A 27,990-nucleotide genomic window follows, 5' to 3' on the forward strand; every position below is an offset into this window, starting at 1 on the left:
CAATTCAAACGGTAACAAAAAAATGACCATCAAAAAATGCAACCAGCGTAGAAAGACGGCAGAAGTCTGTTCCTGATGGACACCCCATCTGAAATGACGTCACTGCCAGAAAACATTTTTAGCAGATCTTGTGTTCCTTTTTTCCAGAGGTAGGAACTACACAATGTGTTGCGGAAAGAACAGATTCCCCCCCCCCAAATACTTTCTGTCTTGTAGACTTTGCATACTACACACTTTCAGGAAGGATCCATAAGCAATCTCCTTCTTGTGCCGTGTGAAGTAGGCAGCACACAGCAGTGGCCTTTCCTTCCTGTTCACATAGGCAAGGATAGGACCCAGGGACCACTCGGTACGAGGCCGGGGCTATTGAAACCCTTCTTCCTCTGTCACAGCCCAAGTGAAAACCTTGGTCTATTCTAGCTCAGTCTTGACCAGTCTGACCACAATAGGTTCTCTAGTGCCTCAGGCAGAGAAAGGTCTTCCCCAGCACCTGAGACCCCTCAACTGGAAATGCTGAGGATCGAACCTGAGTCCTCCTGGATGCCAAGTAGGGGCTTTAACCACTGAAACTAAACTACTTTCAGTCTGTATTTATTTGTTTATCATTTGTATTTATATCCTGCCCTCATTCCTGGCAAGCCAGGCTCAGGGCGGCTCACAACATAATTATAAAAACATCTATTAAAATCTATATTAAAACATACTTTAAAATTCATATTTCATATTATAATACAACAAGATGGTGTTAATTCCAGCTACAGGGCAGTCCTGATCAGCAGTGAGCCCCAAACCAGTTGGGGGAGGATGGGGAGGCCAGCAATTTGTAATAATGGAAAGACGTGCGGCTACCCTCAGGTGTAGGCCTGGTGGAACAGTTCTGTTTTGCAGGCCATGCGGAACTCATTTAGGTCCCGCAGGGGCCTGATGTTACTTGGTAGACTGTGCCACCAGGCCGGGGCCAGGGCCAGTAGTGTAGTGTAGTGTAGAGATGGCTTCAGGCACAGATGCCCTCCTTCTGTCCCACACAGGATAGCAACAATCCTTGGGTCAGCCCCAGGTCCGGTATGAGATGATCTCTCTAATTGCCACTTGTGTTTGGTCAGGTTTGAATTTTCAAGACTTCGGCTACCCCTCTGGATTGTCAGCGCTTGGACTTTGCAAACATCAAAGCAACTCTGAAAAAATGACGAACATCAAAATCCACCTCACCTCGGCCTCATATTGTGGAGTCTGCAGCTCTTCAAACTCATTAGTGGTCATCTCTCTTGCCTCTTGCTCCCGCTTCTCAGCCTCTTGCTGACCCTTCAATGGGAATTCCTCAGCCAGGGCCACCGCCTGCGCGCAGGACTCGGGGCCACATTCCCGGACCCAGCTCTGCATTTCCTGGGGCAGGACGGTCAGGAACTGCTCCAGGATCAACAGCTCCAAAATCTCCTCCTTCGAGTGCCTCTCCGCGTTCAGCCACCGACGGCAAAGATGTTGGAGCTGCCCATAAACCGCTCTCGGCCCCTCTGCTTCCTGGTAGCAGAGCTGTCTGAAGCGCTGACGCTGCCTCTCCCTCACGACAGCCTCTCTTTGCAAGATGGCTGCCTTCACCTTCCCATAATCCTCTCTGTCTCGATCACTGAGGCTGCTGAAGGCCTGCTCGGCTTCACCGCGGAGGGCTGGCAGGAGGAAGCTCACCCACTTGTCCCGAGGCCAGCGGCATGCCAACACAACTTGCTCAAACGAGGCCAGGAAAGCCTTGGCATCGTCCCATGGCGCCGGCTCCTCACACTTCTGTGCGTTCCCGCACTCAGAGTCAGAGGCCTGCAGTGTCCTCAGAAACTCCTGCCACTGGGCCTCCCAGCGCTGTTGCAACCCCTCCCCTGTGTCGCATTTCACTTGCTCTGGGGCTGCTGCTGTCGGTAACTGTCCAATACTCCTCACGTGTACAACCTGTGGGGCGTTTGCTGTTCCTCCAACACCCAGCCAAAGTTTAGAGGCCACTGTGACCTGTTCCTCCATTTCCAAGCTTCGGGTTTTCCCCCTCACTAATTGGAAGCTTCCTGTCACTCTCCAGTCTAAAAGGGACTTCAGGGGCAGCAGGAAATTCTCCAAGTCAACCAGCAGGAGGCGGTGGCGGTGCTCCACACTGTTGCTAGGATCAAACATGAAAAGCGTCAGAACTGCTGTTTCGTGACAGTTAGAAGCGTCAGCTGAGCACTTTGTCATCCTAGGTTCAAATCTCTCCCCCGACACAATAAATCCATTTTCTAAAGCCAAAATCCACATAACACTTTTCCTACTAAAACCAATCAAAGTAACACAAAACAGACTGCAAACTTTCGAGTTCTTCAGAACATTTCCTCAGGCTGGAGGAAGGGGTGGGGGACACATCTTTCTGTCCCAGTGTCATTCTGCATCTTTATTAATTTATTAATGAATCCTAATTCAGCAACTTCATACCATTATTCTGCCTTGGACATTCTTTAGATCGGCAACAGCATGCCCTGGAAGATTAAAACGATAATTTGCTGGTTTCTGGATGGCTGCTGTGGGAACAGGACTCAGACTTCTGATCCACAGAGCTCTTCTGATCTTAAGGCTAACAGTATAATCCTTTTCAGATTTCTAAACCCTTTGAAATGGTTAAATCATAGTAACTCTGGAAAACCCTCTCTAAAGCAGCCATTTGTAGTTAGAGCACTGGTTCCCTACCAGGGGTCCGTGGACCCCCAGGGGTCCGCGAGAACTAAATTAAGGTCCGCGAAACAAAGTTATAAACCCATAATAAATTAATATTTTCAATTAAAAGTTCTCTATTATAAAAATATATATTCAAATATTATTCTAAGTTTAATGTTTAACTAACAGTTATGATTAAAGTTTACTTTCAAATTCTCGGAATTTTTATTTTGAACCTTGGGGTCCCTGCACCGAACAAAAAAGTCCTAGTGGTCCCTGGTCAAAAAACGGTTGGGAACCACTGGGTTAGAGGCATTGATTTTTGGGTGGTTGTTGGGTTTGTTTTTTGATTGGTGGGCAGGGAGAGTATAACAACTACAACTACAATAATAATTCATTATCATGTATAGTAGTAGAAGAAGAAGACTTGGTTTTTATATGCTGATTTTCTCCACCACTTAAGGAGGACTCAAACTGGCTTATAATCACCTTCCCTTCCCCACAACAGATACCCTGTGAGGTAGGTGGGGCTGAGAACTGTGACTAGCCCAAGATCACCCAGCTGGCTTTCATGTGTATGAGTGAGGAAACCAACCCATTTCACCAGATTAACCTCCTCTGCTCATGTGGAGGATGGGGGGGAATCAAACCTGGTTCTCCAGATCAGAGTCCACTGCTCCAAACCACTGCTCTTAACCACTACACCAAGCTGGCTCTCATCTTTCTCACTGTAACTCAAGATATAATTACAAATATAATAAAAACTTTTTGATCAATTGGTGAGGGGATTACAAGATATGATAACATTTGAATCTAATGGTGAATATTCCTAATAAAATAAAACAATGCAGTTGGGGTGGGGGAAAAGAAAACAAGCAAACATACCTGTTCAGGGCAACAATTCCCATAGGAAAAACTTTATCCCCAAATAAAAGTGCGCTTCTGAGAAGATCCATTACACCGCAGAGTGGCCGAGAATGCCCTCCTCAACAATTACTGCTAAATCCTGGAAGCTTGTAAATAGACCTCAGATAAAGGACTGGAGGGAAAAACTATGGGTATATATGTGGATGGCTAAACTAACAGATTCCCTGCATGGGAAGGATGTAGAAGAATTTAAAATTATGTGGTTAAAAGCCTTCGCATATTGGGATAAGCTGGCAAAAATGAATTTTATTGATACAGGGAACAAGTTGTAGATACAATTTGGGAATATAAATTATTGTTAAAAAAAATTATTAACAAACTGTTTAGACACTTCTCCAGAAGTTCAACACGGTGGTGGGAGGGATTAAAGGTACATTGGTGGAGGGAGGTGGAAACAAAATGGATAAGATGTTTGTAATAAGAATGTAAATACAATGTAATGATTGCATTTTGAATTTTTCTTAACTTTTTTATAGATATAGATCATTCTTATTATGTAGTTTCCGATATTGTTATAATTTTTCTTTTGTATTTGTGTTTGTATTATGTTTTTTTTTTCTTTTTGTTTAAAAATTTAATAAAAATTAAAAAAAAAATCCCATTTTGCTCATGGATTTGATCACGCCTTTTTGTTTTGTTATTTTAAGCCTCAAATCTGAACTGTACATAATTGCCACCGTTTCTTTATTGCTTTCACTGGATAACAGAACTGATTTGCGTGGGTGGGGGAAGATTTAAGAGGGGAGGAAAGTTAGTTGGGCTTCTCTCCCACCAGAAAATCCAGTGTTTTCCTCCCTCCTTTTTGCAACCAGCCTAATCTGCTGCTGCTCTTTCCATGGTGTGTCCCCCCCCTTGCCCCCAAATGCCCCCCAAAACTCACCTCCCTTTGCAAATTTAGCAGGGCACCAGCCCCTCTCCCCGGGGGGAAGCTCCGGCCGCAGCGTCGAGCAAGCGATTCAAAAGTGAGATTCCCACCAGGAAGGAGAGGGAAGAAAGGGCACCGGAAGTGGCTTCACTACACGCGTCTGTGCGGCACTTCCTACGCCCACCCGGGCGCAAGTCGGTGATTTTAACCCTTTGGGAAGTCTCCTAGCCAGTGTGGTTGCGTGGCTTTCCTGCAGAAAGAAGGTTTAATGTGCCACTAGATCTTCAGATTCTTCATTTTATGCTTCCTCTTGAGTTTTCTTGCCCATCTTTTTCGTTTCTGTGAGTTTGGTTTGGCATGGATTGTGTATGCATTGGTGCTTGTAGGTTATCCGGGCCGTGTAGCACTGAAGGACAGTGTCTCTCAGTGTCAAGTGTGTAGGAAGAGTAATATATAGTCAGAAGGGGGTTGAGTGTCTCTCAGTGTCAAGTGTGTAGGAAGAGTAATATATAGTCAGAAGGGGGTTGGGTTTGAGTGTCTCTCAGTGTCAAGTGTGTAGGAAGAGTAATATATAATCAGAAGGGGGTTGGGTTTGAGTGTCTCTCCGTGTCAAGTGTGTAGGAAGAGTAATATATAATCAGAAGGGGGTTGGGTTTGAGTGTCTCTCAGTGTCAAGTGTGTAGGAAGAGTAATATATAGTCAGAAGGGGGTTGGGTTTGAGTGTCTCAGTGTCGTGCGTAGGAAGAGTAATATATAGTCAGAAGGGGGTTGGGTTTGAGTGTCTCTCAGTGTCAAGTGTGTAGGAAGAGTAATATATAGTCAGAAGGGGGTTGGGTTTGAATGTCTCTCAGTGTCAAGTGTGTAGGAAGAGTAATATATAGTCAGAAGGGGGTTGGGTTTGAGTGTCTCTCCGTGTCAAGTGTGTAGGAAGAGTAATATATAATCAGAAGGGGGTTGGGTTTGAGTGTCTCTCAGTGTCAAGTGTGTAGGAAGAGTAATATATAGTCAGAAGGGGGTTGGGTTTGAGTGTCTCAGTGTCGTGCGTAGGAAGAGTAATATATAGTCAGAAGGGGGTTGGGTTTGAGTGTCTCTCAGTGTCAAGTGTGTAGGAAGAGTAATATATAGTCAGAAGGGGGTTGGGTTTGAATGTCTCTCAGTGTCAAGTGTGTAGGAAGAGTAATATATAGTCAGAAGGGGGTTGGGTTTGAGTGTCTCTCAGTGTCAAGTGTGTAGGAAGAGTAATATATAGTCAGAAGGGGGTTGGGTTTGAGCTGAGTCATTGTCCTGTAAGTATCAAGATAATGTGCTAATGAGGGTGTGGTATGTTAATATGGAACCATTGTATTCTGAAGTGATCTGTTAATGTGTGAAATCCAAAGCTAATCTGCACGGCTATTGTGGACTGTAGTCTTTGTTAGTCTGGAGGTTTTCAGGACAATGTGTATAGTATGCATTGTTTCAATTTTATAGAATCATAGAGCTGGAAGGGAACACAAGGGTCATCTAGTCCAACCCCCTGCACAATGCAGGAAAGTCACAACTACATCCCCCACACACATCCCAGTGGCCCCTACTCCATGCCCAGAAGAGGGCCAAGGTGCCCTCCCGCTCATGAACCACCTAAGGTTGTAGAATCAGCATTGCAGACAGATGGCCATCTAGCCTCTGCTTAAAAATCTCCAGGGAAGGAGCACTTACCACCTCTCGAGAAAGTGTGTTCCACTGAGGAACCACTCTAACTTGCTGCAAGCCTGTATTTATTTAGAAAAGTCTGAGGAAAAGTAAAAGCCCAAATCATCGAGACCCTACCTTTACTCACTACCAGTTTTACGGTAGTGCCTAACAGGGACTGATATACGATGGTACTGGTTTTGTGCTGTTCAGTGTAAAAATCATACTAATTCATGAAACCCCATGAATTCTTCACATAGAATCATAGAGTTGGAAGGGGCCTTACTGGGTCATCTTGTTCAACCCCAGCTCAATGCAAGATCAGACTCTCTAGCAACCCTGACAAAGGTTTGACCAGCTGCTGCTTGAAGACTGCCAGTGTTCAGTGGGCCAGAAGGCAACAAATAGGGGGAGCACGAGGTACTCTGGGAAACCCAGGATGCACCACTTTTGGTTCTGCAGAAAAAATAGGGCTGCCAACTCTGGATTGGGGAATTTCTGGAGATTTGGGGAGGTGGAGTCTGAAGAGGGCAGGGTTTGGGGAGCAGAGGGAACTTACAAGGGATACTATGGAGCCCACCCTCCAAATCTGCCCCTCTCTCCAGAGGAACTGATCTCTGTAGTCTGGAGATCCAACTCCCAAACTGGAGTTGGCAAGCCTACTAACACGATACGCAAGTCTGTGTTTCTGGCCTCACAGGTACACCACTATGATGTGACTGCAGGGATCAGCTCAGTATTTTGTTAGCCAAAAACTGGCAATGACCTACCTTTCCCTATTTCCCCCCCTATTCCATTCAAGACCTTTTCAATAGCCATGACTGAGGCTATCGTACTTTGGTCACATTACGAGAAGACAAGAGTCACTGGAAAAGACAATAATGCTAGGAAAAGTTGAAGGCAGCAGGAAAAGAGGAAGACCCAACAGGAGATGAATTGACTCTACAAAGGAAGCCACGGCCCTCAATTTGCAAGACCTGAGCAAGGCTGTTAAAGATAGGACATTTTGGAGGACATTGATTCATAGGGTCTCCACAAGTAGGAAGCAACTTGACAGCACTTAACAATAGCCATGATAGCTAAACAGAACCTCCATGTCCCCTGCAGTATACCTTTGAACATCAACTGCTGAGTGGGGAAGGGAAAATAGAATCAGGGAGAATGCTTTGAGCCTTTAGCATCCTCACCTGTGGGCACCAATACACATGAAGCTGCATTATACTGATTCAGACCATTGGTCCATCAGGTTGGGTTTGTCTACTTAGACTGACAGGAGTCTCTGGTAGAGGTCTTTCACATCACCTACTACCTCATCTTTTCAACTGGAGAAACTGGGGACTGAACCTGAGACCCTCTGCATGCCAAGCAGGTGCTCTGACACAGAGCCATGTCTTCTGGGAGCATTTGGCTGACTACTGTGGAAAACCAGCACACTTCCTTTTACATTGTTAAATAATGGTCAGGCGTTCCGTTCAAGATGTCACAGGTGAAGAAATACACTTTGCTTAAACAAGAGGCTAAATATCCACCTCCCCTCACCTCCAGAGTGGCTTCTCAAAGTGAAAACTCCAGAGGGGTAGCTGTGTTTAGTCTATTGTAGCAAATCAAACCAGAAGTCCGGTGGCATTTTTGAGACTAACATTTATTCCATGGGACTTCTGTTTCATCTCTCTAAGGAAACCCGTTATTCAGACTGAAGAACCATATCAGGCCATGTGGGTTTATATAGAAGATAGTAGGACAGGGATTAGTTCCATTGGATCACCTGACTCCTAGACTAGAAGGACTTTGCCCAGAGATACATGTTGAGCTGAAATGGAAGCAGAACTCATATTTGCGCTCTTATTCTGAACATATGAAGCTGCCTTATACTGAATCAGAGATCCTTGGTCTATCAGAGTCAGTATTGTCTACTCAGACCGGCAGCAGCTCTCCAGGGTTTCAGGAAAATGTCTTTCACATCACCTAGTACCTCATCTTTTCAAATGGAGATGCTGGGGATTGAACCTGGGACCTTCTGCATGACAAGCAGATGCTCTATCACTGAGCCACAGCCCCTCCCCATCCTCTATCCTGTCCCTCTCCCTACACCCTCCAGTGTTATGGTAAGATGGGGACTTCTGACGTGGAACCATGCAAGGTGAGACACTAACATCCACACCCTGAAGATTATTCCCCTTGAAATAATAGCCAACGTTCAGAAGCAGCATAGCTCTGAATACCAGTTGTAAAGGAGGAAGGGATGGGTGGTTTCCTTCCTGCTCCTCTTCTTGGAAGCATCTATATGGCCACTGTGGGAAACAGGATGCTGATTTATGGTTTGATCTATGGTCTTAGCTTCTCTACCCCCTTAATATTTCCTTTTGAGAGAATACATCCTTAGGATAGTAATGAGAACGACAAGGAAGGAGAGGGAAGAAAACACGTGTTGGGGTCTGGATTCCCGAAAGAAATTCCTCCCACTTAAAAAAAAAATACACAGAACAATTAATGACAACTTATGTAATTTTAGTAAGTATGCTGGGTCCCTTTTAATTCTGCCTCCCACAGTCAGTCTGGCATCTCTCTTATGTGGGTTCGTGCATGTGAAATGAGGCTCGACCGCTGAGAGAAGCGTTTCCCACAATCTGAGCACTCATGTGGCTTCTCGCCTGTGTGGACCCTCTGGTGCCTCATGAGGACCGAACTCTGACTGAAGCTCTTCCCGCAGTCCAAGCATTCATAGGGCTTCTCGCCTGTGTGGGTCCTTCGGTGCGTTCGGAGACTCGAGCTGACAATGAAACATTTCCCACAGTCTGGGCACTTATAAGGTCTCTCTCCTGTGTGGGTTCTCTCGTGGGCCACAAGGTTTCCTCTCTGCACAAAGCTTTTCCCACAGTCTGAGCACTGGTAGGGCTTTTCCCCGATATGTATCTGCTGGTGTGTGAGGAGGGCGGAGCTTAAACTGAAGCTTTTGCCACAGTCTGAACATTTATAGGGTTTTTCTCCTGTGTGGGTCTCCTCATGGACTATGAGCCTGGATCTGTGAATAAATGTCTTCCCACACTCGGCACACTTATGCGGCTTCTCTCCCCTATGCGCTCTCTCATGGGCCACTAAAGTCGACCTATCGACAAAGCTTTTCCCGCACTTGGTGCAGCAGTATGGTTTTTGTCCCGTGTGGGTTCTTTTGTGGACAATGAGGCCTGACTGATGAGTGAAGCTCTTCCCACAGTCCAAACACACAAAGGGCTTCTCTCCCGTGTGGGTTCTCTGATGCGCACCGAAACTGGTTTTGTGGCGGAAGAGTTTCCCACAGTCCGGACACGTGTACGGCCGCTCTGCCGTGTGCAGCTTCTGATGTCTGTAGAGATGTGAGCTCAAACGGAACCGTTTCCCACAATGGGCGCACTGAAAAGGTTTTTCTCCCGTGTGGGTCCTCTCATGAGCAACAAGGTTGGATCTATAATGGAAGCTTTTCCCACATTCCAGACATTTGTGGAGTTTGTCAATGATGTTTGTTTCATCACATGGAATGAGGAGAGAGGTCTGACCACATTCAATCCCATGCCCGATCCTCTGGTGCTCATCTGAGTCACTGCAGTCTTTGTAGACCACTGGACAGGAAGAAGATTTCTCAGATCTCTTCTCTGCTGAGTTTCCAAGTTGACTTTCAACATCATCTCCTGGCTGAGGGAACAAGGTCATTCTCTCTTTGGTACATCCTAATGACTTCTCTTGCTTTTTCTCATGCGGTGGCCTTTCCTGTGGTGTAAGCATGTCTTCTGCCTCATTCCAAGACCCATAACCTGAAAACCATAAAATCACAATGTTAACAGAAGATGAAGAGGAAGCTCAGTTACATGACACCCCCAACTTCATCCTGGGGGCTGTAAGATCAGCCGATGAAGGAGACTGGTTTCCAACATGTGCAGGGTCTTTTTAGTTGTGGCTCTACTGCTGTGGAATGTTCTGGAACGTAAGAAGAGCCCTGCTGGAGTGGACCACAGGTCTATCTAGTCCAGGGGTGGGGAACATCAGGCCCGGGGACCATTTAAGGCCCGCAAAATCATTTGGTCTGGCCCTCTGTGGGTCCTGGCAGATCTCTAGCTCAGAAGGATCTAAAACTGGTGAACCGCTCCCTCCCGCTGCCAGGAATAGCCTCTAATCAAGGCAGATGTGAGTTTGTTTTGCTGAGAAAAGGAACCTTTTTCCCCCTTGCAGAAGAGTCATTAGCTATGGAGCTGCTAGGGCTGCCCAAGAAACTGTGTTAACCCTTTCCCACCCGGGCCATGGAGAAACATATTCCCTCTGTACTACAAGAGGGCTGGGGATGGAAGTGGTGACAATGGAGGAGTTAAAGGAGGCAGGGCCAGAATGCGAGGGGGGGAGTGAGTTCTTAGTCAGTGTGTCCTTATTTCATCTCTGCAGGCGGAGGCAGCAGGAGCTGGCTGTAGAATCCAGCCCCGACCATGCAGAGAAGAAGCAACTCCGGCGTGCGGCTAGATGGCTACGGCCAGCTAGTGCAATGCCCGGCTGGTGCAACAGAGTGCTCCACCGATTGGATGCCTGCCTGCTTGCCACGGGGGGATTATCTGGGGCAGATGCCTGTTTGGGGCTTGGTTGGCTAATCTTTAAGTTGGTAATTTTGTACGGCCTGTAAATGATGTTATAAATATCCAAATGGCCCTTGGCGGAAAAAAGGTTCCCCACCCCTGATCTAGTCCAACATCTTGGGTTGGAACCCAACTAGATGCAAAGACTTTCACATGCCGAATGTGACCTTCCCACCACTGCCACAGCCATGGTAGACCAAAATGTCCCCTGAATTCCTCTTTCTGGGGGTTCCCCTCCCCTGCCTCAAGAAGGAAGAAGTGGGAAAATTGTCCTCCACAGGCAGAAGTCCTTGCAACTATAGAAACGTCTGGCCTGGATCCAACCCTCTGTTTTTAACAACAAACCACCAGATGCTTCTAGAAGGTACACAAGTACGGTATGAAGACAACAGCCTGCCCTTGTCTGACCTTCCCATGGGTATCCAAAGGCATACTGCCTTTGAGCATGGAGGTTCCATTTATGGCTCTCAGCCAATGATGGATTTATTCCCTGAAAAGGGAGACATGCTTTTATTGCAAAATGCTGTGGAGCTACTGTAGTGAGAAGAACAATACACTGTATGTGAGAGTTTGTCATTTTCTTTCACCGTACATATTGAAAGCACAGCCTTACTGTTATTATTACTGATGTGAATAATCGCAAGCCACAGCCTAGGGCATTCAGTATTCCTTCACTGAACAGTGCCTAGTGTAGCATTATGCAATAATATTTATTGCACCCTCACTTTCTGTATAATCTTGTTTTTACCTCACTGTCTTTTAATTCTTGTATTCCAGTTTTTTCTATCATTGATGATATACGGTAACTTATTCTGGTTTTTCACTGCACTATTTTCTAAGCTTCGCATTTTACCTTGCGTCTCAGCAAGCAAGTGGACTATAAACATGTTAAATAATTATAATAATTATTAATATGATGGGTTGCAAGCCACATACAGTTGTGTTCCATTTTATTTCATTGTACATAAGAAGAATGTTGGTTTTTATATGCCGACTTTCTCTACCACTTAAGGGAGACTCAAACCGGCTTACAATCACCTTCCCTTCCCCTCCCAACAGACACCCTGTGAGGTAGGTGAGGCTGAGAGAGTGAGACTTGCCTAAGGTCACCCAGCTGGCTTTGTGTGTAGGAGTGGGGAAACAAATCCAGTTCACCAGATTAGCCTCCGCCGCTCATGTGGAGGACTGGGGAATCAAACCTGGTTCTCCAGATCAGAGTCCACCGCTCCAAACCACCGCTCTTAATCACTACACCATGCTGGCTCTTAAGGGCAAATAATAATAGAAGCACCAGATTAACCCTTATTGTTATTATTATTTGCCCTTAAGTCACAGCTGACTCATGGCGACCCTGTAGGGTTTTCAAGGCAAGAGGCAAACGTGGTTTTCTACTGCCTGCCTCTGCATAGCAATCTTGGACTTCCCTGGTGGTCTCCCATCCAAGAATTAACCAAGGGCAAAAACGCATGGTTGCTTTATCCTCCTTTAATCCCTGTTTCAGCCAGGATTCAGCCTAGATCGAACACATGTGCGTTCGATCCTGGCTAAAACAGGGATTAAAGGAGGATAAAGTGACCATGCGTTTTTGCCCCAAGTCAGGATACCCTTATTATTACTTGCAAAGCATCAGCTCAGCTTCCTGCCAGTTTCCTTCACTGTGCGGAGTTGAGATATTATTATTACTTGCAAATGCACCCTGGGCATGCTCCACTCCATGTATGCATGGGAGGTTTTGCTTTGGATTCGCCGCTCTAGATGCACATTTTCCCCATCCGGATTCTCAAAACTCAACAATAAGCCCCCATGGGATGGGGAAAATGTGCATTTGTGTGTGTGTTAAGTGCCGTCAAGTCGCTTCCGACTCATGGCGACCCTATGAATGAAAGTCCTCCAAAATGTCCTGTCTTTGACAGCCTTGCTCAGATCCTGCAAATTGAAGGCTGTGGCTTCCTTTATTGAGTCCATCCATCTCTTGTCGGGTCTTCCTCTTTTCCTGCTGCCTTCAACTTTTCCTAGCATGACTGTCTTTTCCGGTGAAATGTGCATCTACAGAGCGGCAAACCCAAGGCAAAACCTCCCATGCATCTCAGAAGGGAATAAACGCCACCGATTTCGGTGGGGGCTTGCTTGCGGGTAAAGATGCACAGGATCGGGGCTGCCTTCGCTTCAGTTTGGAAAAGAGGAGATATGGGGGGAAAGGGTGGGGTTAAACCCGGGTCTTTCGGCCCACACCCACCTCGCCGCCGCCGCTGCTGCTTGAATCCCAGGTCCGAAACAGACTTTTTAAAAGGGGGGTGATGGCAGTGTCTTGTTCGGGATCCTTCTCGGCTCTTCCCGGTTTCCTCTCCCCCACTTTGCACCCTCAACTGGCTCCAGCCCCTTCATGCACTCAAACCCCACATCATTCACATGGGATGAAGGGGGAGATCGACCCGGATTTTGCACGCATCTGACCTCGGAAGCTCAGCGCCGCGGATTTCCCTCGGGCCGGCCAAAAGAGAGCAAGCCAGCCGCCTCCGCCTCCTCTCTGGAGCCCTCTGCTGGCCGCCGCTTAGGCAAAGCCGCCCCCTTGGCTGCGTTCCGACGACCAAGCGGGAAGCGTGTCTGACCCCCATCCCCGGCCTTCGAGGAACTTCAGTGCTGCTGAAGCTCAAGGGATTCAATGCAAAGTGGAGTTTGCTGTCGGAAGACTTGGGAGACGCTTGCTGCAGATTCTTGCGGGAACGGAACACGTCGGAATCTGCCTCCTCCGGTTCTCTCTTTCCTCCAGTCCTAGGGAAGTCGGTGTAGCAGGCTGGTTATTAATGCTTTGCAGAGGAAGTGGTTTTGTGTGTGTGTGTGTGTGTGTAAAAGAAACGAGAAGAAGAAAGGAGAATCTGATTTGGGGATTGAGAAAAGTGGGCAACCACAAGATCCCAAGACATCAAGCATGGTTACAAGATCCCAAGACATCAAGCATGGTTACAAGATCCCAAGACATCAAGCATGGTTACAAGATCCCAAGACATCAAGCATGATTAACAAGATCCCAAGACATCAAGCATGGTTACAAGATCCCAACACATCAAGCATGGTTACAAGATCCCAAGACATCAAGCATGGTTACAAGATCCCAACACATCAAGCGTGGTTACAAGATCCCAACACATCAAGCATGGTTAACAAGATCCCAACACATCAAGCATGGTTAAACAAGATCCCAACACATCAGGCATGGTTAACAAGATCCCAACACATTAAGCACGGTTAGACAAATCCCTAGAATATATTACTATGGCACAATTAACAGAATACATGAAAGATACACGAAAGAAAGAATACACGAGAACAAAATCATGAGAGATGGAGATCCTTTTATGAATTTATTAAAAACACCAGACAAAAGATCTAATTAAATCAACTTACTACTAGGGGGGAAAAATTAATAATATGGAAGACGGTATTATAAAGAGGGATAGATATTGTTAGATATCAACAAAATGATATGTAAATAATATTATTTTCCCTTTCCCTATTTTTTATCTTGTATATCAACTTATAAATGGGAAAAAATAATAAAAAGAGAAAAGTGGGCAACCCTTCATACACTTCGGAGGGCAATACCAATTAGGGAGGGGCACCACACCTTCCAATTTTGTAGTTGCTGGTGAAGCATGGTCTCTATTTGCCCTTTGGGGAAATGCCCTTGTCAATTTTTTCATAGCTCAGATCACCAAAGTTGACGTCCTTCGGGGATCAGCTTCCAACCTGAATTTCTAAAGTTAAAACTCAAAAGCGTGGGGTGGAGTCAGACACGCTATACCTAATTCACGAAAGCTCATACCCTGCCAGAAAATATTTTTGTTAGTCTTTAAGGTGCTACTGGACTCTTGCTCTGTTCTAATGCTATACCTAGCGTGCATGTGTGTAAGGGCAGCACGTAAACACGAAGGCCTTGTTTGGTGCTCAGCCTGACCCATTGACTCATTGAAACCACGATATATTTTGAACTTTTGAGGCTTGTGTTAGAGGCATGGTTCTAGCCTTAGGTGCAAGGGATCCTGGGTTCAAGTTCTGGCATGCCCATGTTGATCATTGGGAAGTGGGGTCTATACCCCTCCTCATGGTGAGGCTGGACGGTGGGTTCAAGTTCTGGCATGCCCATGTTGATCATTGGGAAGTGGGGTCTATACCCCTCCTCATGGTGAGGCTGGACGGTGGGTTGGCTGTTCCTAGCCAGTAAGGGAGCCCCAGATATCTTCCTTTACCCCGTGACCCACCAATTTTGCTGTCTAGTGATCTGGGAAACAGTGCAGATAGGCCAACCTTTGCACAATGCTTTCTCCTCTGCCCAATTTTTTTAAAAAGGCTCAGTGAGGGAGAGAGTTAAACCTACTTATGTAGAGGAAAACAGATTAGTATTCTGTTTCCCTCACCACTCAGCCACAGACAGACACGTCCAAAGATATCCCTGCGGGCATTCAAATCACCATCTGGCTAACAGCCAGATGTGCTTGCTGATTGCGCCGCAGAGTCGACAGGTTGACAGGAGCCAGAGGAGTTCCTCCCCAGCCAGCCAGCGGAGTGCCGCAGTGGAAGCGTGCTGGGCCCATAACCCAGAGGTCGATGGATCGAATCCATCCTCTGCTATGTGTGGGGCTTCTCCTTTTAGCCTTCAAATATTTCCTTCTGCTCTTTGCCACCCTAAGGCAGCAATTTGCAGTGACGCAGAGGCCTAGACCAGGGTCCATGATGAGCATCCAGGAGTGCCCCCCATTCCCAAGCCAGGCCTGGGAGGACTACTATCGGTGAGAACATACCTGAGACTCTTGTTTTGCTGCCTTCATTTACCCAGTGGGTAGTGCAGAAAGGCTGGCGTTAACTAGGTTGCCAGGTCCTGGCCACGTGGGGTGGGGGACTTCCATCCACGTGGTGATGTCACTTGCCATGTGCCGAGAAGTGACATCAGCATGTCACAGGCAATGCTGTGGCATTTGGGCAAAACTATGGTTTAACCATAGAGTTTTGCCCAAATGCCAGTGTGTCCCCCGTGATGTGTTAGAGTCACTTCCAGGCACACAGGGAGTGATGTCAGTGTGTCGAGATGCTGCCAATGACACCGTCCCAGTTTCCTACCATTTCCCCCCTTCTAGCCAGCTCGATGGTGGGAAGCACCTGCTGGCGGCAGGGGATGCCCCACCGCAAGCAGAGGCTTCGTAAGCTTATGACGTTTTCATGACACCTTCTCCTATGGCAAAATAATAATAATAAAATAAAATAGAGACCTGGCCAGAAAAGTCTCTGCCTGTCCCAGGTGGTCTAGTGCAGGGGTCCCAACGCCTTTCCTGGTGCCCACCAAGTGTTTTTAGAAAGTGAGCAGGGCAAGTGGCGTTTTCTCCAGCAACTCGCTGTGCTGATTTTTTAAAACGTTGCTTAGGCAGAAGCAGGAGCCCCGTGGTGCAGAGTGGTAACCTGCAGTACTGCAGTCAAAAGCTCTGCTCACGACCTGAGTTCGATCCCGACGGAAGTCGGTTTCAGGTAGCTGGCTCGAGGTTGACTCCGCCTTCCATCCTTCCGAGGTCGGTAAAATGAGTACCCAGCTTGCTGGGGGTAAAGGGAAGCTGACTGGGGAAGGCACTGGCAAACCACCCCATAAACAAAGTCTGCCTAGTAAACATCTGCCTAGTAAACAGCATTTTTAAAAAATGTTTAAACACTGATTTTGTTGAAAGTACCAATAAATATATCTTTAATTTTATTGACCATTTACATTTTTATTCCTATGAGTGGTTGTGTAGGTAGGGGCCCCAGTGCACTGCTTTGGCCGGGGGTCTATAAGGCTGTTAAGATGGCCCTGGCTTTCACCGCCATGGCCCGAGTTCGATTCCTGACCAGGGAAGATTTTTGCCCAATGCTGGTGGCTTACCCATCACTTGATTTCTCTACATGGTTGTAGCCTACCAGAAACTGGGGCACAGAAAACACTTCTTTGCCTCTCTCCCTGGTGGTCTAGTGGTCAGGATTCAGCGCTCTCACCGCTGCGGCCCGGGTTCAATTCCCGGTCAGGGAAGGGGCATGTGTCTCGTTTTTCTTCCTCTCTTGCTTCTGCTGATGCATCATCTAGCTTTCCACACAAAAAGTCCTAGAGCAATTGATACTGCATCAGTCTTGTAACCTAACGGTCCTGAGTTCTAGCCTCAGGGAACAGACAGCCTAGCGTGCTTTTCTTGTCTGATTATTGAATTCCTGCGGTGTGGGAGTGGTAGAAAGGGTGTGAGCGGCTTGCCAATTGAGGGGTACGATCCTTGTTTCAAAGCAAGCAGCCTGTGTTCGAATCCCAGACAGGAATATGTTCATGATGTGTAGTGAATGTGGGTTGTCCCTTCTGAAAAAACCTCTGCCACAGTTTTTGCAAACCCTTCTCATGGTCAGCCTGGCCACTGGGGCTGGGAAGGACTGTTGGAAAATCTCCCTTCTGTTGACAGTTGTAGCTAACTGACACTGCCTCTCTCTAGCTCACTTTCTCAAGCCCGTTACACAGTTTTTATTAAAATGAGATAAAAGTTACAGAAGCCTCTTTAAGAAAAAATGATGTTTGTTTTGAATGATTTTATAAATATTTATTAAAACATTTTTTTCTTGAACACTTGATACGGGTGCTATTCAAAATTCCTCCACATTCATAGAATTGGCTGTTAAAGAGGTAGAATATTCTGCACCTGGGATATCAGTGCTGGGATATTACCCCTAAAGAAGCAAGTGGGTTATTTTCCTTTCCCCCCTCCCCAACAAGGACTAACCAGGATAGGGGGCTTCTGGCCAGAATCACTGGGAAGAAGTGTGATGCAGAAGCTAAAAAGGCAAATGAGATCTTGGGCTGCATCAACAGACGTATAGTGTCCAGATCACGCCAAGTGATGGTATCGCTTTACTCTGCTCTGGTTAGACCTCACCTGGAGTATTGTGTTCAGTTTTGGGCACCACAATTTAAGAAGGATGTAGACAAGTTGGAACGTGTCCAGAGGAGGGCAACGAGGATGGTGAGAGGTCTGAAGACCAAGTCCTATGAGGAAAGGTTGAAGGAGCTGGGTGTGTTTAGCCTGAAGAGGAGAAGACTGAGAGGGGATATGATAACCATCTTCAAGTACTTGAAGGGCTGTGATATAGAGGATGCTGCCGAATTTTTTTCTGTTGCCCCAGAAGGTCGGACCAGAACCAACGGGTTGAAATTAAATCAAAAGAGTTTCCGTCTAGACATAAGGAAGAGTTATCTAACAGAGCGTTCCTCAGTGGAACAGGCTTACTCAGGAAGTGGTAAGCTCTCCTTCCCTGGAGGTTTTTAAGAAGAGGCTAGATGGCCATCTGTCAGCAATGCTGATTCTATGACCTTAAGCAGATGAGAAGGAGGGCATCTTGGCCACCTTCTGGGCATGGAGTAGGGGTCACTGGGGGTGTGGGGGGGAAGGTAGTTGTGAATTTCCTGCATTGTGCAGAGGGTTGGACTTGATGACCTTGGTGGTCCCTTCCAACTCTATGATTCTATGATTCTAAGTGGACTCCGAAGACTGGCTTAGCTCTACCTACCAAGAGGCGTTCTGGTCCAACTTGCTAACTGCTGCACCACAGCGTGATTTTCTCAGGACGGGGAAGGTCAAAGGGCAGCAATTGTCACCTCATTCTCTTCACAGAATCTCTTTTCAGCACCTGAGGCAAGCGCCAGACCTCAGTATTCTGTTTTGTCGCAATGCACCTGTGATTTCTCTGTAGCCTGAGCACATTAACCAAAAAAAGGCAAGATATGAACTTAATAAATAATCATCAATAACCAATAACTCACTTTAGGCTAGAAAAGAGCAAGAGTCCAGTAGCACCTTAAAGACTAACAAAAATATTTTCTGGCAGGGTATGAGCTTTCGTGAGCCACAGCTCACTTCTTCAAATACTTCAGATGGTATCTGAAGAAGTGAGCTGTGGCTCAAGAAAGCTCATACCCTGCCAGAAAATATTTTTGTTAGTCTGTAAGGTGCTACTGGACTCTTGCTCTTTTCTACTACTGCAGACAGACTTACACGGCTACCCACTGTGAATTATCTTCACTTAGGCTGTAATAGAAAGGAAGGATCAGAAGGGTTTTTCATAAAAGCAATTATTTGAATAAAAATAAGCATACAGTGGGAAACCAGTGTAAAAACTCCTTCCAGCTAAATGTCCAAAAGTATGCACTGTCAGGAAAAAGGGTCCTTTTGTGACACAGGCCAGGCAGTGATCCCTTTGCTGGTTTGCTTTCTCCTGGGGCCTCTCAAACACCCTTTTCCCATCACCTTAGGCAGGCAGGCACCGCTGCACAATTTTGCTCTTGTGGACAGATGCATCCCCTAACTCTTGCTGACCGACGGCAAGCGGGTCTCTCTGTGTACTATATCCGCCTGAGGCTTACCAAACATTTCTCATTTGGGAAGGAGAGAGCAGCTGTCAGCCAACTCGAAAAGGGAGACTGTTTTTCTCCTAACAGAAAGATAAGACTGAATTCAAAATGAACGCTACATTTTTCAATGGAACGACACCCCTAAGATGCAAATATAACATCAGAACAAAGAGGCACCCTGCAGCAAACTCCTATCCTGGAGCATCTCGTATCCTGTGATCACTTCACGGTCGAGAGGGAAGCAATTTAACTTCCATCTGGAACTGTAAGAGGGAGTTTTTAACCATCGGTTGTTCAGCTAGGGGATCTGTTGGCTTTCAGAGCTGTTTTTACTGCTGTTGGCTGGTTTCTGTCTGCCTTTTATTGCGTCCCTTTTGATGCTGCCCTTTTATTGCCGGTTGGATGGTTTACAGCCGGCATTTCATGGCTGCCCTTTTATTGTCGCTAGGAATTATAGGTCTGCGTTTTATGGCTGCTGTTTGAGGTCATTGAAAATTTATGTGGTTTTATCTGCTTTTGATGCAAACTGCCTGTGAGCTTCCTCCCCGTAAGGTGGTATATACAACAATTTAAACCCACAAATAAGACATTTCCATCTCTCTGTCTGATACCCCTTTTGTACTTGGTTTATATTTGCTGCCCGTGGAGATGGGAGGAAGGAGGAATAGAAAAAGGAAGGAAGGAAAAAATGGCAGAACAGGAAAAGGGAAGGAAAAACGAGGAAACAGAAGAGGAAAAGAGAAAAAAGGAGAAACAATAGAACAAGAAAGAGGAAGCACAGAAAGAAAAAGGGAAGAACAGGAAACAGGAAAGAAGGGGAAATGACATTGAAAGAGAGGTTTTAAGCCTCCCCTCATAACATTTTCTTGACCTGAATTAGCCCCCATTGGTATGTTGTCTGCGCTGCTCTGAGTGGCAGAGGGACATAAATAAAGAAAAAATTGCTGCTGGCCTCTGCACCTCTATGTCACTTCTGGGTACAACCCGGAGGTTACAATGGGTATCTCTAGGGCCGAAAACGCGTGGCTGCTTTGTCCCGTGAATCTCCTGGGCAGATAGCGATTCTCCTCAGTCAACACACATGGCCGTCTCCGGCCTGCTTCTGATACTTCCCCGTGTTTTCCTGTTCTTGGTTTATCGCGACTTTAAACTAAAACACACTGCAAAAGTGAGAGCTTGCAGGAGCATTGAAGCATCCGGGTCGGCTCCCCAACCGGAAGAAGCTGCTTGGCTGGCCTGACAGCGGCAGCATCAGTGGCGGCACCTTTCAGCCCCTGGACCCCAACACCCTCACTCTTCCCCTCTCCCACCTGCAGCCTCCACCCACCGGCGGCTTCACCTCACCTCACCAGGGCGGTGGCAGCTCCTTCTGCCAGTTGCGGCCGCCTCCACCCACCCAGCTTCCCCTCACCTCGCAGGGGCGACTGCAGAGCACCTTCTGCCAGTCACCGCTGCCTCCACCTGCCGCTGGCTTCCCTCGCCTCCACCTGGGGGATGGCGTGGTGGAGGAGCGCAAAGCGCAGGTGACTCCTTGCCATACATTAAAAACTTTTAATTCGGGTTCATCAAACATGTGACAACACAGGAAGAAAGTAAGTAGGATCAAGCCATGTGTGAATGGCCTAGGAATCACCAAAAACTCCATGGTTTTACCATAGGGTTTCTGGTGATTCCTAGGGCTACTCATTGCCACTTCCAGGTTGCACCTGGAAGTGACATAGTGACATCATAAGGCCCCCATGCCCCACCCCCCAATCCTCCCACTGGTTGTCAAGCTCAGCATGGCAACCTTACTAGGGTTGCCAGCCTCCAAGGGACTAGCTGGAGATCTCCTGCCACTACAACTGATCTCCAGCCAACAGAGATCAGTGCACCTGGAGATAATGGCCACTTTGGCCATTGGACTCTATGGCATTGAACCCCCTCCCCTCCCCAAACCCCACCCTCCTCAGGCTCCACCCCAAAAATCTCCAGGGATTTCCCAAGCTGGAGCTGGTAGCCCTAAGGAGGCGGTCAGTCATTAGCTACTGGATTATCAGCCCATAACAGACCTTCCCTCTAGGCATGCCTGCATCTCTTAGCTAGTGACTGCTCCCACATCTGGCAGTAGATGGCACTGAAGTCCCTCCCCTCCCCAAACCTCGCCCTCCTCTGGCTCCGCCCCAAAAATCTCCAGGTGTTACCCAACCCAGAGCTGGCAACCCTAAACCTTACCCATTGGGGAAACTTATAGGTAGTCCATTTATAGATGTAAGCTTTTCCAACTGAATAAATAGCAGCTCCGCAGGGATATTACAGGTTGAGAAACAGATTTGTGGGGGGAAGCTTAATGCTCCCCATGCACCAAATTGAGTCCCTATGTATCTAAGAATTATTTCAACCCAGCAGTCCCAGTGCATATCTGGTTTGACACAACCCACAAACAGCATGGAGCTAGGTCCAGGACTTGCATACTTTGCATAATTTGAAAGAAATATTATTAGCTCCAGAGGTAAACAGACATGCAAGAATACACAACACTTAAAGAATATCAGAATTCAGTTTATAGCTGTTAGTTGCTGCTAGACTTACATTCAGCAGACTTCTTTGGAACAGTCTTCGGGGGGAAATAAATAAATAAAATGAACCAGTTATGAAATAATGATCTGAAAGATCTTCTTGCAAGCTAAAAATAGCAAATTGCACTCAATGACTGACAATCATTGCTATTTGTGATATAAATTGCGGGGAGAAGCTGGCATGGTAAGGCCTGATCTCATCAGATCTCAGAAGCTAAGCAAGGTCGGTTTTGGATGAGGGACCACTGAAGAGGACTTTGCAGGGAAATCATAGAATCAAAGAGTTGGAAGGGGCCATACAGGCCATCTAGTCCACCCCCTGCTTAATGCATGATCAGCCTACTAGGCAATGGCAAACCCCCTCAGCTTCTTACTTGCCTTAAAAGCCCCTTGCTGGGGTTGCTATAAGTCAGTTGAAACTTGACGACACTTACATATGTGATATAAACTGGGTGGTCAGTTAGGAAAGCAGCAAAACCAGCCCCCCTTGCAAATGAGGCAGGGGTTTCTCTTCAGACTTGGTGTCCCCCGCCCCAAATATGCAGGAAAAATAGATTTTGTACATTAACTTGACCCCCCCCCAACTGTCTGCTGAGGACTGAGCATGTTCCAGGAGGCATGGAATGGTGACATTAGTTGGGAGTCCATTGTGGGGAGGAGGGGGAGAGAAGGGAAATGGGGTAACTGGGCTGCTGATCTCTCTGAAAGCTTACAGAATCCCAAAGGAGGATAATTTTGTCACGGGTGGGTGTGAAATTTCCACTTTGTTTATTCCCCACCTCTGTGATTCCTTGTTAGGCCACAGTTAATAATAAACTTCAAGAACAAGTATATATTGTATAAGAGTCAAAGCACAGACAAGGTCAGGGTTTCTACAGACAAGGTCAGGTTCAGGGAATCCCCTAAGTATGCAGAAAAATATTCACTTGCAAATTTCACAAGGAACACTCCTCCAGATTCATAGGGGATAGGTCCATCAATGGCTACTAGCCATGGTGACTAGAGGGAACCTCCACATTCAGACGCAGTCAACCTCTGAATCCCTATGCCAGGAGGCAACATCAGGGGAAAGCCTCAGCCTGTATGCCTTGCTGTTGGCCCTTCAGAGTAACTGGTTGGCCGGTGTGAAACAGGATTATGGACCAGATGAACCACTGGTCGGATCCAGCAGGGCTCTTCTTATATTCTTATGAGGTAAACCAAGTAAACGGCCTGGTGAGCATGCGCACTGCCCTCAGAATTGTTGAGAGCAAGGGAAAAGGGCTGGAAAGAAACTGGCCTTCTCATGCCTTTAAGGCAGGGTTCCCCAATGTGATGCCCATGGACGCCATGGCACCCGCCAATACCTTTCCTGGTGCTCCCCAAGTATTTTTTAGAAAGTGGGTGGGGCCAGATGGGGATGCTGTCTAGTAGGGCTTTTGATTAGCCATTGGAGAACTGATTGTGCAGATTAAAATAATATTGCTTCGGTGGCAGCTGCCATACAGTGTTGGTTTTATTCTCTCCATCACTCTTTCCTAGTGCATTTTTAAAAATTATTCCTCTTCTCCTGTACTTGGATTTCCTCTGTATATATATGTGTGTGCAGCTCCGCCTCCCATGATGGCCATTTTGTGGCTACGCCCACCACACTGTGTCTGAATTCCAAAGGTGTCCACAGGCCCAAAAGGTTGGGGACCCCTTGCTTTAAGGGTTTATAATATTTTGGAAGAGGAGATCTGAGTTAGGAGGGGTCGCTTTTCCAGTCATTCCCTCCTCCCTATGATTCCTCATCTCCCCCCAAGTTTATTAATTATAAAATAACTTAATGGGACATTCCTACAATTGTGTCACTAATACTGTTGTAAGACACTAATTGGGATAGAACAGCCTAAAAATTAAATAAATAATTATTATTTATTAATGGCATTTATGAATGTGTGGGATGATGTGTCCTGTACTGTATTTTTCTAAAATATAGTATTTTAAAATAATTAAAACTCTGCTTAAATGAAAGAAAATTCAAAAACCAGAACTGAAGCTTCCTCCCCTCCCCCTCGATCCACAGCATGTGGATAAACTGTTAGAGGGTCCTTTTCTCCTTAGAGTGAGTTCTCTCGTGCGATGTGAGGCTACCTTTCTGACTGAACCTCTTCCCACAGTCTGTACACTGGTACGGTTTCTCTCCTGTGTGGATTCGCACATGAATCGTGAGGTTTCCCTTCTGGCGGAAGCGTTTCCCACAGTGTGAGCATGGATACGGGTTCTCATCCGTGTGGATTCTCTCGTGTATCACAAGGTTGGACTTCTGAGAGAAGGTCTTCCCACAATGAGAACATTTATAGGGGTCTTCCTCCGTGTGGAGTCTCTTGTGCGCCATGAGGTCACATTTTCGACTGAAGCTCCTCCAGCAGTCAGAACACTTAAAGGGTTTCTCTCCTGTGTGGGTCTGTTCATGTATACTCAGATTGCACCTCTGCGAGAAGCTTTTCCCACAGTCAGAACATTTGAAAGGTTTCTCTCCCGTGTGGATTCTTACGTGTTTCCGAAAGACAGAGCTACGAGTGAAGACTTTCTCACAGTGTGGGCACCTATACACATTCTCCCCGGTGTGGATTCTCTCGTGCGCTGTAAGGCTTGAGCTGTGGTAGAAGGTCAGCCCACAGTCTGCGCACACATAGGGTTTGTCTCCTGCGTGGATTTTCTCGTGTGCCCTGAGATTGGAGCTGTGGGTAAAGCTTCTCCCACAGTCAGAGCACTCGTATGGCTTCTCTCCTGTGTGGGTCCTTTCATGTACTAGGAGGTTTGTGCTTCGGCTGAAGCTCTTGCCACACTCTGAGCACTTATATCGTTTCACTCCCAAGTGCGTTCTTTGGCATTTCAGAAGGCCTGATTTCTGTTTGAAGTTTCCTTCTTCATCAGCACTTGTTTCTAGTCCCTCACAATCATGGTTTCGGGGTCCATCCCTATCTAAATTACAGAGATGTGCTGGATCCACACCCTCCGTTGGAAAATGTCCCCCCTCGCTGTCTGGGGCTTGCTGACTCCTGAGCCTTGTTGCCTGCTTGCAAGACCGGGGAAGGTTGCTCCTTTCCACCGAGGCATCACTTGGTCCTGCAGGTTCAGTAACTTCCTCCTGAAGACTATTTCTCAGATTCTGGTGCACCTGCCCAACACCTGCAAGATAAAGGAGAGAACTATGAGAATCAAACCTCCAGCTCAAGACCAGACCTCAGATGGAGAGAGCAGTAAAATTAAGTATTAGGGAACTCATTTGGAAGGGCCATGTATAGACAGAGTTGCCATGTGCCTGCCAGCATTGCAATGGCTGACAGGAGAAGAAATTTTTTTTAAAGTAGGTGACAGCATGGCAATACTTCCAGGTAAATCCAGAAATGCCATCACATCTCTCTAGTAATTGCAGGAAACTCTATGGTAAAACCATAGAGATTTGGCTATCCCTAGAGAGGACTGGCATCACAGCCAGGTTTCCTCCACAAGGGGCATCAGAGCTCTCTAGGAATCACCAACTCTTCTATGGGTTTACCATAGTTTTCGCTAATTCCTAGAGAGGTGTGAGGTCACTTCCACATGAAAGTACATTACTGTTGTTTTCTGCAACAGCCCCCCTCCCCAAGATCTGTGTGGTGGAAGCTGACTTAGGGAACTGGCTGCTCTGAACAGTTCAGACAAAACAGATCCTTACCTGTTAAACTCGGATTGTCATCTGGATCCGACAGAACCTGTCCTGCCTTAGCGGAATTCACACCCTTCTCTAAAATCCCCCGCACCTGAAAAGGGCAGCAAGAAAACCATTCAGATATGGGTAAGCATTTTGATAAGGGTCAGGTCCTGTCCCAAACAGCCCAGGCTTTTCAACTTTGCTCTTCGATCTATTTTGATTGATTTTTTTAAACACAATATTATATAGTTTTTCTTTCCATTTTAGCATTGTTGAACTAGTATGTGGTGGTGGTAAGTGCTGTCAAGTCACAACTGGCTTCTGGCGACCCTGTGGGGCTTTCAAGACGAGAGACATTTGGACATTTGGTTTGCCATTGCCTGCTTCTGCGTAGCAACCCTGGTGGTCTTCCATCCAAGTACTAACCACAGCAAACCCTGCTTAGATTTCAAGGCCTAACAAGATTGGTCCATCACGGTCACATTTATCCATTAATCAGAAAAAAATCATCCCACACTTCCATTAATGGAAATTTTATGTGGGATCCGACCCAATGACTAGTCCCCAGATGATGCTGTGAGTGGCCTGGCCAAGCAGGGATTTGAACCCAGGCCTTCCTGGGGGTTTCAATGTCCCTGTCTGCCCCTAATCTAGTTACTGTTGATCCTCTCAAGGAGTTTCCTGACTCCTTGGTGCAGTCGGCGTTCTGTTACCTGTAGCCTTCTTGCCATTTCTCGCCCCGTCTCCTTGCACGATTTGGCGCCTGGGAGTGCCTGTTTCTCCATGTCCAGTTGTGGGACTGCCCCCTTCTCTTCAGACATTTTCTCTTCGATTTATGTTCTCAAATCCACCATCTCTCGGTTTGAAGGGGAGGGAATCCCTCACCTCTGCCATCCTCAGCAATGCAATGCAAGCAGGGTTGCACTAAAGGAATGTGATGCCCCTGCTTCCCCCCACACTTCTGTGCCTCCCCCCAAGTTGTGCTCCTGCACTTCAGTGGACCCAAAGAAAGAGTGTGGGAAGAAAATTGGGAATTTGAAGCCAGAGGGAAGAATTGGCAAACATCTCCCTCCTATCGTCCACAGACAGAAAGCCGTTCATTGGAACGGGCGCTGTTGCGCCAATGGAGTGGCACCTTCGGATCCACGCCTAAGTCAGAAGAGGCTGGCAGACGAGTCTCTCTGGTGATGGGGAAATTACAAATTTTATCTGGGTCCAAAGAAGCGGGAAAAGTTCTCTAGTCAAACAAGACAGTGTGGCGATATTCCTAGTCAGCATGACGTGCACCTCCTCCTAGTAAAGGAAAAAATGTTAGGAACACTTAACAGAGAAGTCGAATTTCTGTCTCAGGCTGCCAATCAGTAATCCCATGAGATCATTCTGGCATATGCGTACATAAGAGGGGAACCCATCCTCCAACCTTGGCCTCACAGGCCTGACCCTTTGCTCCCTTTATTTATTCATTGTATTCACTTCCTTTATATCTGGCCTTTCTCCCCAACAGTGGCTTACATGGGTCTCCTCCAGTTTTTCCTCACAATGCTACTCCAGATTCACAGACAGCGCTATCAGTGGCTACTAGCCATGGAGACTAAAGATAACCTCCATGTTCAGAGGTAGTCAACCTCTGAATCCCAGGCGATGCCTCAGCATCTGGAAGAAGAAGAAGAGTTGGTTTTTATATGCCGACTTTCTCTACCACTTAAGGAAGAATCAAACTGGCTTACAATTGCCTTCCCTTCCCCTCCCCACAACAGTAGGTGGGGCTGAGAGAGCTCTAAGAGAGCTGTGATTGGCCCAAGGTCACCCAGGTGGCTTCATGTGGAGGAGTGGGGAAACCAGCCCGGTTCGCCAGATTAGCCTGTGCCGCTCATGTGGAGGAGTGGGGAATCAAACCCGGTTCTCCGGATCAGAGTCCAACACTCCAAACCACTGCTCTTAGCCACTACACCACACTGGCTCTATGCCCAGTACCAGGAGACAATGTCCTGTTGGTGGCCCTTCAGAGGAAGTGATTGGGCCACTGTGTGAGACAGGATGCTGGACTAGAGCTACAGCTAGTGGGAATAGCGGATGCTCTTGGCTCACCTGCCTTCTCTGAGACTGGCAGGAGGATTGGACAGCATCTTTCTGGGAGACTTCAAAAGCTGGAGCCAGCCCAGATGTGGAGCCACATGCTGCTGGACACTCATAAGCAAGACGTAAAGGCAACGGTGGTCTGGGGCTATTTGCCCCAGAAATTGGTACTCTGAGATACACTGCCTCTACACATGGTCGCTCTGTAGCGCCCATGGCCAATTGCTTTTGTTGACAACCGGCGCTAATTGCTCATAGACCAATCTTGCCACAGATTTCTTGTTTAAAGCATACACAGTGGCAAACAATTCCAACCAAAAGAAACAGGGAGGTGGAGAAAAATCAAAGAGATTCCCGAAGACCAAATAAGAAATAACTTTGCAGAGCCAAATGTGTGAAGTGGAACATGCCTCTCTGCTACAACACAGCTAGGTATCATTCTAAAATGTTTTTTTTTTTTGTTAATTGCTTTTGTTAATTGCTTCTAATCGATTCACCCCTCAGTCCGCCAACGTGCATACAACTTAAAAGGTAAAGGTCGTCCCCTGGGCAAGCACCAGGTCATT

General features: G+C 46.9%; 2 protein-coding genes and 2 non-coding genes across 4 annotated transcripts in view; 2 read left to right on the plus strand and 2 right to left on the minus strand.

Annotated features, from left to right (window-relative positions):
• Positions 1-1,164: 1,164 nt before the first annotated feature.
• LOC130493548 (uncharacterized) lies at positions 1,165-2,214 on the minus strand. The gene has a single exon (XM_056867340.1). It carries the CDS (start codon positions 2,212-2,214, stop codon positions 1,165-1,167), a length of 1,050 nt encoding a protein of 349 aa, XP_056723318.1.
• Positions 2,215-8,605: 6,391 nt separating this feature from the next.
• The window catches only part of LOC130493559 (zinc finger protein 721-like), a 32,316-nt gene continuing 12,931 nt past the window's right edge, over positions 8,606-27,990 (minus strand). Inside the window, exons 5-7 of the mRNA XM_056867351.1 lie at positions 25,373-25,457; positions 23,803-24,843; positions 8,606-9,918 (exon numbers count right to left, since the gene is read on the minus strand). Coding sequence (XP_056723329.1) covers positions 8,681-9,918; positions 23,803-24,843; positions 25,373-25,457 — 2,364 coding nt within the window. The 3' untranslated portion in view covers positions 8,606-8,680. The remainder of the gene's footprint in view (positions 9,919-23,802; positions 24,844-25,372; positions 25,458-27,990) is intronic.
• TRNAM-CAU (transfer RNA methionine (anticodon CAU)) lies at positions 15,283-15,354 on the plus strand. Its single transcript has one exon. It is a non-coding gene; the product is annotated as a tRNA-Met (tRNA).
• TRNAE-CUC (transfer RNA glutamic acid (anticodon CUC)) lies at positions 16,703-16,774 on the plus strand. The gene has a single exon. It is a non-coding gene; the product is annotated as a tRNA-Glu (tRNA).

This window comes from Euleptes europaea, chromosome 1, assembly GCF_029931775.1.
Source record: "Euleptes europaea isolate rEulEur1 chromosome 1, rEulEur1.hap1, whole genome shotgun sequence".
Taxonomy (NCBI): Eukaryota; Metazoa; Chordata; class Lepidosauria; order Squamata; family Sphaerodactylidae; genus Euleptes; species Euleptes europaea.